This window comes from Nematolebias whitei, chromosome 7, assembly GCF_014905685.2.
Source record: "Nematolebias whitei isolate Nwh7 chromosome 7, NemWhi1, whole genome shotgun sequence".
In the NCBI taxonomy this organism is placed as follows: Eukaryota; Metazoa; Chordata; class Actinopteri; order Cyprinodontiformes; family Rivulidae; genus Nematolebias; species Nematolebias whitei.
Genome location: NC_056504.1, coordinates 46321873 through 46332428, shown reverse-complemented (window position 1 = coordinate 46332428; position 10556 = coordinate 46321873). Strand labels below are relative to the sequence as shown.

Below are 10556 nucleotides of genomic sequence, written 5' to 3'. Positions count from 1 at the left end.
TTCCAGTCTATCAAGAGAGATTTTCTTACAGTGTTTCTGTTTTTGGGGCTCAGAGTTTCTCTTCAGGCAGATTTTACTTTGAGGTTCAGGTTAAAGGAAAAACTCACTGGACTTTAGGAGTGGCCAGAGAGTCCATCAACAGGAAGGGACGCATCACAGCGAGTCCTCAAAAAGGTCTCTGGACTGTTTGGTTGAGAAATGGAAATGAGTACAAAGCTCTTGCTGGTCCTTCAGTCCATCTGAGTCTCCAGTCTGGTCCTGAGAAGGTGGGGGTGTTTGTGGATTATGAGGAGGGTCTGGTCTCCTTTTATGATGTTGATGCTGCAGCTCTGATCTACTCCTTTACTGGCTGCTGCTTCTCCCAACAACTCTACCCGATCTTTAGTCCTGGTCTTAATGATGAAAGTAAAAACTCAGCTCCTCTGATCATCTGTCCTGTCAATCAATCAGCCAAATGTTTGCTCTGATGCTTCATGAACAAAGATTCTGGAAACGGTTCAGTTCACAGCTGGATTCATTTTGTTTCTCCACATTCATTTGGTTTGTTTTGCTCTCAAATACAGAATGTGATCATTAAATATTATTTTTATTTTTACATTTTCTGTGAAACGTTCAGCTTCCAATCTTACCTCGAAATGTTTTTTTTTTAATCTCTTGAGTTTTACATTCATTCTGGTTCAGATGTTGAGGTTCATCTGCACCTTTTCTGATCACAGCTGTAAATATCAAATGTGATGAATGTGAAATAAAAAATAAAACAAAGTCAACAGAAGTTGTTCTGTCATGAAAAACAGGTAGTGTGTCAAAGAGGAGAGGAAGAGAGTCCTGGCAGGATGGAGAAAAGTTTCAGGAGTGATTTGCAACAAAAGGTGTCAGCAAAGGTGAAAGGAAAAGTTTACAAGACAGTGGTGAGACCAGCTGTTTTCTGGTCTGGAGACAGAAACTTTGACAAAAAGGAGAAAACTGGAAGTAGTAGAAATGAAGGTGTTGAGATTTTCCTTAGGAGTGACAAGGATGGATAAGATTAGGAATGAGCTCATCAGAGGTACAGCACAGGTTGAACAAATGGGAGATAAAGTTAGAGAGGACACACTGAAATGGTTTAGACATGTCCAGATGAGGGACAGTGGGTATATTGGTAGACGGATGTTAAACATGCAGCTGCCAGGAAAAAGACAAAAATGAGATATATGGATGCAGTTAGAGAGGACATGGATGCAGATAGAGAGGACATGGAGGTAGATAGAGTGAGGACATGGAGGTAGATAGAGCGAGGACAGAGTGAGATGGAGGATGATGACTCACTGTGGAGACCCCTGAAGAGGAAAAAACAAAAGAAGAAGCAGATAAAGTTGATCTAATCTGCAGTAAATTATGTATTCAGTTACTGTACCTCAACACTAGGTGGTGATGTTAGCTTTGCCCAGTTGGATGAGAAGAAGTGAATTGGACTGAGAAAAGCTAATGCTTGTGTTCTGCTGTCTTATTTGTCTACTTTCTCATGATTACCACACATCGAATTGGCGACACGGATGGCAAATGTGTCTCTCCTTGTGTTGTTTCTGCCATCCGTCCAACCGCACGAGACGGTTGTCTAGTATGTGGGCGCACTGCGTGAGCTGGCTGCAATGGAAATGCAGACAAAATGATACAGGATCAACTCAAAGCATGCTAGGTCACCAAGATTACATGAGAAGCTGTTACTGTAGACCACAGGTGTCAAACTCCAGGCCTCGAGGGCCAGAGTCCTGCAACTTTTAGATGTGTCTCTGATGCCACACAGCTGAATCAAATAAGGAGGACATTAGCGGGACTTTGGAGAACTTGACTGCACTGAGAAGCTAATTCAGTCATATGATTCAAGTGTTTTGGATCGGTGTAACATCTAAAAGTTGCAGGACTCCGGCCCTCGAGGCCTGGAGTTTGACACCCCTGCGGATGGAAACCTTGCTCTGGATGCAGCAATAAAAATGGTGTGCCAAGTGGAAGCATCAATTCGGCACGTGCAGAGCCTCATGTCGGAGCCGTAAGCAGTTGTACAAGTGGTGAAGATAAAGCCAAAGCAACCATTCAGACTCAACACAAGTTATAATTCTACTGATCCTGCAGCAACACCAAAACAGAACCAAATTTGCTTTAGATGTGGATCATCAGCTCATCTTGCTGATGTTTCAGACTGCCCAGCACGTAAAGTGAGTTGCCGAAACTGCAACAAAAGAGGACACTTTGCCTGTGTATGCGAGTCCAAGAAACTCACAGTTAAAGCAGAAGTGTCCAAGAAAATGACAGTTAAGATAGGAGAAGTGGCTGTTCTTGAAATGAATACAGTGAGGACTTTACAAAACGAGCAAAAAGATAAATGTGTGCAGTGACCGTAAATGCAAATTCAACTTCCTGCCATGTGACACTAGTAGACACATTGTGGCCACACTGAGAAAAAAATGGAAACGTGAGAATGTGTGTTGATTTCCATTAACCAGTGTCTATTTTTCCTGAACATATACAGAAAATACTTCAGTCAGGTACTGGTGACTATTAACCCACCTTCAAGGACATATACAAACGTTGAGGTCCCTGTAGTTGGTTGCCTGTCAGCCACCATGAAGCATGAAAACACAATAGTGCCAGCTAAGTTATATGTGGTGGAAATGGACACAGCTTTACTGGGACTGAACCTATTTAAACACTATTGGGAACAACACTGTGCTCTGAAACGCATCCTCCTCTCCAGCAGTCACCTCACCTGCAGCTTCAGTATGTTACAGATATCAAAGCTGGACCAGTGACTGGGGAGAAACATGCTAAAGGTTAATTCACCAAGTATAATATATGTGTGTATGTATATATACTGTATATATAAGCAGTTGCATCAGTGGTGATAGTCAGTTTTTCACAATTAAAGCTGATCAAGCAAACAAATTTAAATAAAGTTACTATTAACTGACGTGATTTATTTTGAAGTTTCATTTGGGAGGGATTTTATCAAAACATTCACGATAGTGTGCGTGCATGTGTGTGTGTGTGTGTGCACGTGGGTGTGTATGACTCTCTGGTGTGATGTAAAATGTGGCACACTTCTGTTGTTCCTCCAGTGAAAGGACAGAGTGTGGGAAATGAGAGGGAACTCTCTCTCAGAGCTGCTGACGGACAATGGATCCTGACCTTTGACCTTTGACCTGAAGAGATGCTGTCAAACGGGGAAGATGAACTTTAAAACTGAAACCGTTTCACACGTTTCAAACAATAGGTTTGTTTTTATCAAAATATATTTCAGAAACGTTGTGCTCTTATTACATCATAATGTATTTTGATGTACTACTTATTTCTTTTTTTTAATCACTATAAATAAACTAAACGAATGTAGAAAAGGTTGATTTTAGTGTTTTATGTCTTAATGCATTTTAGCAAAATATTTTAGATTTCTGGAACTAATATTTTGGTGATGTAAAGCTCTTAACATTTTTATTTTGAAAGGTTAGTTTTAACAAATAAATTCTATCGGAAAAGACGTGAGCAGATAAAAAGATTTCAGTGCTCCACAGGTGATAACAACCTGATATCACATGATAACTTTAGCTGTTGGAGATTAACAAACGAGCCACTGTTAGATTATTCTGTTTTTGTCTTTGTTGCAGGTCATTTTGATTAGAAGCCATGAAATTGAACATTTAATCAGGTCTAAATTGTGCAATAAAACAACATTTTTAAATGTGAATCCATAAAACCTCTATTTGGATTTAGGCACTTTTTAGTATTCAGTGGACCACGTGTGGGAAAGCTCTGGGGAGCTGAGTTGAACAGAATCAGCACCAACGGCCCCACCAGCACTGCAGTCCACCGTTTCCTAAAGGGATTTGGCACGTGCCGAAAAGCAGCTGCTTCCATCTCCCACGTCGACGCAGTCAAATATAAATTTATCAGTACACAATTTATAGCAGAAGTTTAAATACTGACAATACTGAAAATTTGTTCAAATGAACTAAACATTCCAATTTAATTACATTTTACCATTGAATAAACAAATACAATTTCAAAAGCTAACATTAAACTAAAAATAGCTTTAAGGTGCTTTCCAATCCAACTTGAATAAAATAAACTATGGTACATGTATTTTAGTTAAAGGGGAGTTGATGAAAGGAGGTGTGCTCTGATCTGCTCTCTGCAGGGTCGCCACGTTCTCAGATTCTCTAAACGCTTCTCCAGCTGTTCCCCTGAGATCAAACTATTGTCCCGGACCGAAACCAACACTAAGCGTGCGGCGGGCCAGATTTCTTTTTCCTCAACCGAGCTCTCTAATTGGTTCAAACTGTGGGAAACTTCATCCAGACCAAGACCCACACATTCATATGGAGATGTGTGAGTAAAAACAGGAGGGATGAAGGTGGCAGGGATCAGATTCTTTCATGAATCCTACAAGATCTGCAGTAAGGACCAAATATCAGAGCATTGGATTGATTCAATTCAGTTTATTTGTATAGCGCTAAGTCACAACAGATTATGTACTGTACATAAACATTCACATAAATTAAAGACACCGATTAGTAAAAGTAGTCTAAGGAAGCCAGCATATTGCATTGAATCTTCACTTTGTCGCAGTCCCCCACCCTGCGCAAGCACAACGGCAACAGTGGAAAGGAAAAACTCCCTTTTAACAGGAAGAAACCTCCAGCAGAACCAGGCTCAGACGAGCGGCCTCTGCTTCAACCGTCTGAGTTTGAAAGGAAAAGAAGGAGAAACAAACACAGAGTGGCAGGTCCAGGTGTACTTTCGATTGGAAGAAAGACGAAAAATACGTTAAGGACAAACATAATTACAAACAGGTAGAGTAGAGCAAGACAAGACAACAACAGGGTGAGGAAATGTGGTCAGTTTGTCCTTCAGCAGTCTAAGCCTATAGCAGCATAACTTACGGATAACTCAGGAAGCCCAATCTATCCCTAACTATAGGATTTATCAAAAAGGACAGACTTAAGCCTAATTTTAAAAGTACACAAGGTGTCAGCCTCATGGACAGAAACTGGAAGTTGGTTCCACAAGAGAGGAGCCTGATAACTGAAAGCTATACTTCCAAGTCTACTTTTGGAAACACTAGGAACCACAAGTAAACCTGCAGTTTGAGAGCAAAGTGCTACGTTAGGAAAGTATGGAACAATAAGATTTGTAATATAAGATGGAGCTAGGTTGTTGAGAGCTTTGTATGTTAGAAGTAACATTTTGAATTCAATTCTGAAATAGACAGGGAACCAACAGAGAGAAGCTGAAACTGGAGAGATACAGAACGTTTTTAATGTGGTGGTTAAAAGACATGTCCTGATCAAAAATAACACTAAAGTTTTTAATATTAGAACTGGAAGACAGATTTTTGCCATCCAGAGAAAGTGAAAGACTGCAAAATTTATTCCTAAGATGCTCAGGTATAAAAGCAACAACCTCGGTCTTGTCTGAGTTTAAAAGCAGAAAATGTAGCGTCATCCAGATTTTTTGTCTTTAAGACATGCTTAGTCTAAATAACTGATTGGATTCATTGGGTTTCATGGACAAATATAACTGTATCATCAGCATATCAATAAAAAATTATCCAATGCTGTTTAATAACTTTACCTAATGGAAGCATAAGGTAAATAGTACTGGTCCAAGCACTGAACCCTGAGGAACTCCATGACTAACTTTAGTGCATGAAGAAGATTCATTATTTACATTTATAAATTGGAATCTATCAAATATGATTTAAACCAATTTAGAGCTTTTCCAGTAATTCCAATGTCATATTCAAGTCTCTTAAATAGAATACTGTGATCAACTGTATCAAATGCAGCACTAAGGTCTAACAGGACCAGCACAGACACCTGTCCACAAAACTGACTCAGTCTGAACATTTTTATAACTTAAACAAATTTTCACTGTCTGATTCTGATGCTTAGCTTCTTTGTCTAAAGAAAAAATGTACAAAGTTCATTTGTTGTAAACCTGCCTGCATCCGTTTGTGATTATCACAGTTAAATCACATATTAAGAATTATGTGTTCTGGTTAAAGATCACTCTATTACTTGGAGATCAAACGACAGGAAGGCGAATTAACTAAAATTGATTTTAATGAAGACAGCTGTTCCTCCACACTCTGAAAACACGGTTTTGTTGATTTCTATTTTTCAGTATAATGAAACTTTCACCCATTTGGTGGCTCTTTTTGACTTATTTCATAAGGAAGTTGTGAAATAAAGCGCCACCGTTGAAAAGTATTTGCTTTCTTTTTGCCATCACTCAAAAAGACAAGATGAGTTAAGATAAGATCAGATAAAAAAAAAAAACACTTTGCTGAACCCCAGCTGAGAAAAGTCACATTAGAGAAAATGACAATCAAAAATAATACAATATATAATATTTTGAGACTATTTAAATATGATAAAAACTAAAAACGTTATCATTATAAAGAGATCTGTGATCGCAATGGGATTTTCCTGGTTTAATAAAGGTTACGTAAAGGTATAATTGTTTTATCCACCTTTAATATGTTCATGTAATAAAACAACAAAGTTAATGTTCTCGTGCCTTTTAAGAACATTTAGTCATTTAAACAAAAGAAAATGATACAGTTTATGAGCTCTTCCTCACCATCATGTTCGGATGTTTCAGTGAAAGGATGAGTTTAACCGTAACCCTCCCTTCAGAGGTCATGATCGGGTTCTGTTTTGCATAATGAGGCACACTTCTTTTGTCCTTCGGTGAAAGGACGGAGTGTGGGAAACTAGAAAAGACTCACTCACAGCCGCTGAGGGATAATAGACCCAGACCTTTGCCCCCAAAGGAGCAGAGATTAAACAAGAGCCTGACTCCAAAAACTCAACTTGTTTTTTAATAAATGTCACTTTTCTGAAATGATGGGATCATACCAATCGGTATCAACTAAAATACTTTAACTCCAGTTTTCATTGTTCAACTAAAAGAAATGTTTGTTTTTGGATCATATTTTGAGAACATTTCCAGATGGTGTTCAAGAGTTTTCTTTAAATCATTTAAGAAGATTATAGAAACAGAGGATTTTAAGAACAGAAACCTGCTGCACACTAAACTAAAACTGTTTTATTATACAGTATATTTTGAGTGGTTCCCAACTGTGATCCTTGAGGAACACCATCCGGCATCTTTTACTCGTTTCCCTGCTTTGATGCACCTGACTTGAATGAGTGAGTGATAGGCTTCTGCAGAACATGAGGAAGTAATGAAATCACTGAATCAGGCGCGTTGGAGCAAGAAACAACTGTAACATGCAGGACGGTGTTCCTCAGGGACCAGGGTTAGGAACCATGGAGCTATAGAATGTATGTTTCCTCGTAAAACTGCTTTACTGTAAAAACTGTCTTAACATTTGTTAAACTGAATAACAAACAAACAAACAAACAAAAAAACAAGCAATAAAAAGGGTGGAAAATCAAACTTTCCTGTTTTCCAGACATATTCATCAGGCACAGCCCTTTAAAAGAATGGCACCGCCCACAAAACTGCACAATTGCTAAATAATTACAATTGTGCTTTATTTAATGTATTTCTTGTCATCCTATAATCTTTTTTTTTTTTTTGAATACTTTTGTTTGAGTGAGTTTTGCCCAAACCACTAGACTTCATTAAAGTTTAACGGTCTCATGTACTGGGCAGCACGGTGGCGCAACTGGTAGAGCTGCTGCCTCTCAGCGAGCAGGTCCTTGGTTCAAACCCCGGTCCAGGGGCCTTTCTGGGTGGAGTTTGCATGTTCTCTCCGTGCATGCGTGGGTTTTCTCCGTGTACTCCGGTTTCCTCCCACAGAACAAAAACATGCGTGTTAGGCTGATTGGTGACTCTAAATTGTCCCTAGGTGTGAGTGAGAGAGTGAATGGTTGTTTGTCTCTATGTGTCCCTGTGATGGACTTGCGACCCGTCCAGGGTGTACCCCACCCCTCGCACAGTGATTGCTGGACATGGGCACCAGCGACCCCCGTGACCCAAAATGGAATAAGCGGGTAAAGATAATGGATGGATGGATGGATGGATGGTCTCATGTACCCCTAAAATCAGAAATCAAAATATTTTTGAGGAAAGTTTGACCATGCAAGCAGCAATAAAGATTTGAATCATACTACTGTACTCTGTTTAAACGGATCCATTAAAAACCAGCAGTTCTCCTGAAGATCTTGAAACACTTTAGGAAATTGCTGTTTTCACAGAATTTAACTTTCTGAGGTGAAATCTTTGCATTTGTAAATACTTTCTGTACCATGTAATCATTGCGTTAAAATCGGACACGCACCCCTTTTGCCTTTTACTTTAGAACATGTTACCACTAAAGCGTTTCTCTGTGCAGAGTCTTAAAGGCAGCCAGTGGGATGTTTGTCCCTCCAGATGGTTGGTGATGTAATGGTTTGTTTCCTGAGCTAACACCTGTCCCAGACTTTGTGCTTCACTGATCACAGCCCAGAGCTGGTGTGGGAAACTCACATCACCGCACTACTCACACCGACAACAAGGCACGTGTCGAGGGTAGTAATTATACTGTGCACGGGCTGACAGCAGGGCACGTGCCAAGACCGGACTGCATGTTTATTATCATAAGTTATTTCTAGTGAACTAATCATTTTTTAAAAATTATTATTGTAAATAATGTTTTAAAACGTATTAAGCTGTATTTAAAGTAAATCTGTATCCCGCTCGGTTTACATTTATCAATCAAAAAACACAAGAGCAAACAGCCTGCACGTTATTTTAAGTCACAGTGACTCGCATTATAAGATGTTTTCCACTTTTATAGTATAAAAAGTGTGCTGGGATAATAAAAGCTTCCTAATTCAGAGAATCTGAGCTCAGCCTTAAACGGCATATCAGCTTTCAGGGTCACCACTTTCCCACATTGACACAGAGCTCTTTGAGCCTCCTCCACCTGCTCCTGTGAAATCTAACCATTATCCTCCAGGCATTAACGGCAGCATGTTGGTGCTCCACATGCCCCCATTGTCTGAGCGAGCGCTCTGATTGGGTCAGACTGTGGGAAACCTCCGGCAGAGCAAGACTCACACATTGATACGAAGATGTGGGACTATAAATAGGAGGGACGAAGGCTGCAGAGATCAGAATCTCTCTTCAGAGACCTCTACAGCTCAGAGACCAAAACATGGCTCCAACAATCACTGCAACGTGGACGAGCTCTCAGGATCACTTGGCTCTGAACCACAAGGTAACTAGAAGTTTTCTGGAGAACACATCATCAGTTCAGAGGGTTCTTATACTTGATAATGGTCCAACGCTGTAGACTAAGTGTATTCATGACTCTGCTCTTGTTTGTGCAGCTCAGGAAGCCTCTGGTGGAGAAGTTACGCAGAGAGCGGATCAACAGCAGCATCGAGCAGCTCAAGTCTCTCCTGCCTCCAGAGTTCCTCAAACAGCAGCCAGACTCCAAGCTGGAGAAAGCGGACATCCTGGAGATGACCGTCTGCTTCATGAGACGGCTTCTGCAGCAGAACCACCAGCAGAGCCGGCTGCTGGACCACGTCCACAAGCTGCAGACGTCCTGCGAACAGAACCTGAGAGAGGCCGACGTCTCTGCTCTGAGCTCCACAGTCCAGACCGGCAGCACCAAAGACCAGAATCCAGAGAAAAGCCCTCTCTGGAGGCCCTGGTAGACCGACATACAGACTTAATCAACACCCAGACCAACTGATCATATTGATCAAAGATAACTAAACTGTTTTGTTTTTTTTAAACATCACATTTTTTTGTTTGTTTCTTTGTAGAGAAACTGTTTTTCTGTTTCAAATGATTTAGTTTTCTGAGGAAATGACGCTGATTTTAATGCATGTTGCACAAAATGACTCTTTTTGCATTAGCAAATAATATTTCTTCTTGTACATCAAGTTTTGTTGAGGTACCTTTTTATTTTTATTGATCCAAGTGATCAGACAAAGAAAACGTATTTTTCACAAAAAAAAAAAAAAAAGTAATAATAATGGACTCGTAATCTTTTTGATCACAGCGAACTGATCTGTTCAAAGATCCAAACGTTTATCTTTCCCTCCTGAAAGGTTTGCGTCAGTGTCGGTCACACACACTGATCATTCTATTTTTGATCAGTTCTGATCCAATATGTTCATTTTTGGACGTTTCACGGGATTAGTGAAAGATCTGTTTAAAGATTAATAAAATGTTTGACGTCAGTTTTATTCTGACCATGTTGACGCCATTAATGAAGTTAGTGGTTGAAGAGTTTGATTTGATCTGTTCCAAGGTCAGACATTGTTTTGTTCATGACGTGTAAAGTTTGTTTTTACACAAGTCAAAGGAGGTTCTGTCCTCAGGTTAGCTGTTCGTCTTTTGTAAAGACAAAGTTAGTTTAGTGTATGCGAATACACCGTGTCTTGTAAAATCTACAAGTTGTTTGATGTATCATCACCATTAAAGCCACTTCGTGTGGTTAAGTTTGCCTTTTTTTTTTTAAATAAACACATAAAAAAATGAACAATTGTCTGATTGTGATGTTTTGAGATCATGTTTTCAGTAGATATCGTTCCCATTTGATTGACATAATATATATA

At 39.7% G+C, this 10556-nt stretch overlaps 1 protein-coding gene across 1 annotated transcript; it reads left to right on the top strand.

Annotated features, from left to right (window-relative positions):
- The first annotated feature begins 9094 nt into the window (after window positions 1–9094).
- LOC119412634 (transcription factor HES-5) lies at window positions 9095–9673 on the top strand. Its single transcript, XM_037679669.1, has 2 exons — window positions 9095–9202; window positions 9315–9673. The coding sequence occupies exons 1-2, from the start codon at window positions 9140–9142 to the stop codon at window positions 9645–9647; spliced, it is 396 nt and encodes a 131-aa protein (XP_037535597.1). The 5' UTR covers window positions 9095–9139; the 3' UTR covers window positions 9648–9673.
- Window positions 9674–10556: the final 883 nt, after the last annotated feature.

Bases quoted from the DNA above. Each gene is read 5' to 3' on its own strand.
- LOC119412634 (XM_037679669.1), top strand. From the start codon at position 9,140: ATGGCTCCAACAATCACTGCAACGTGGACGAGCTCTCAGGATCACTTG. The intron at 9,203-9,314 runs GTAACTAGAAGT...TTGTTTGTGCAG, and splicing joins ACTTGGCTCTGAACCACAAG to CTCAGGAAGCCTCTGGTGGA.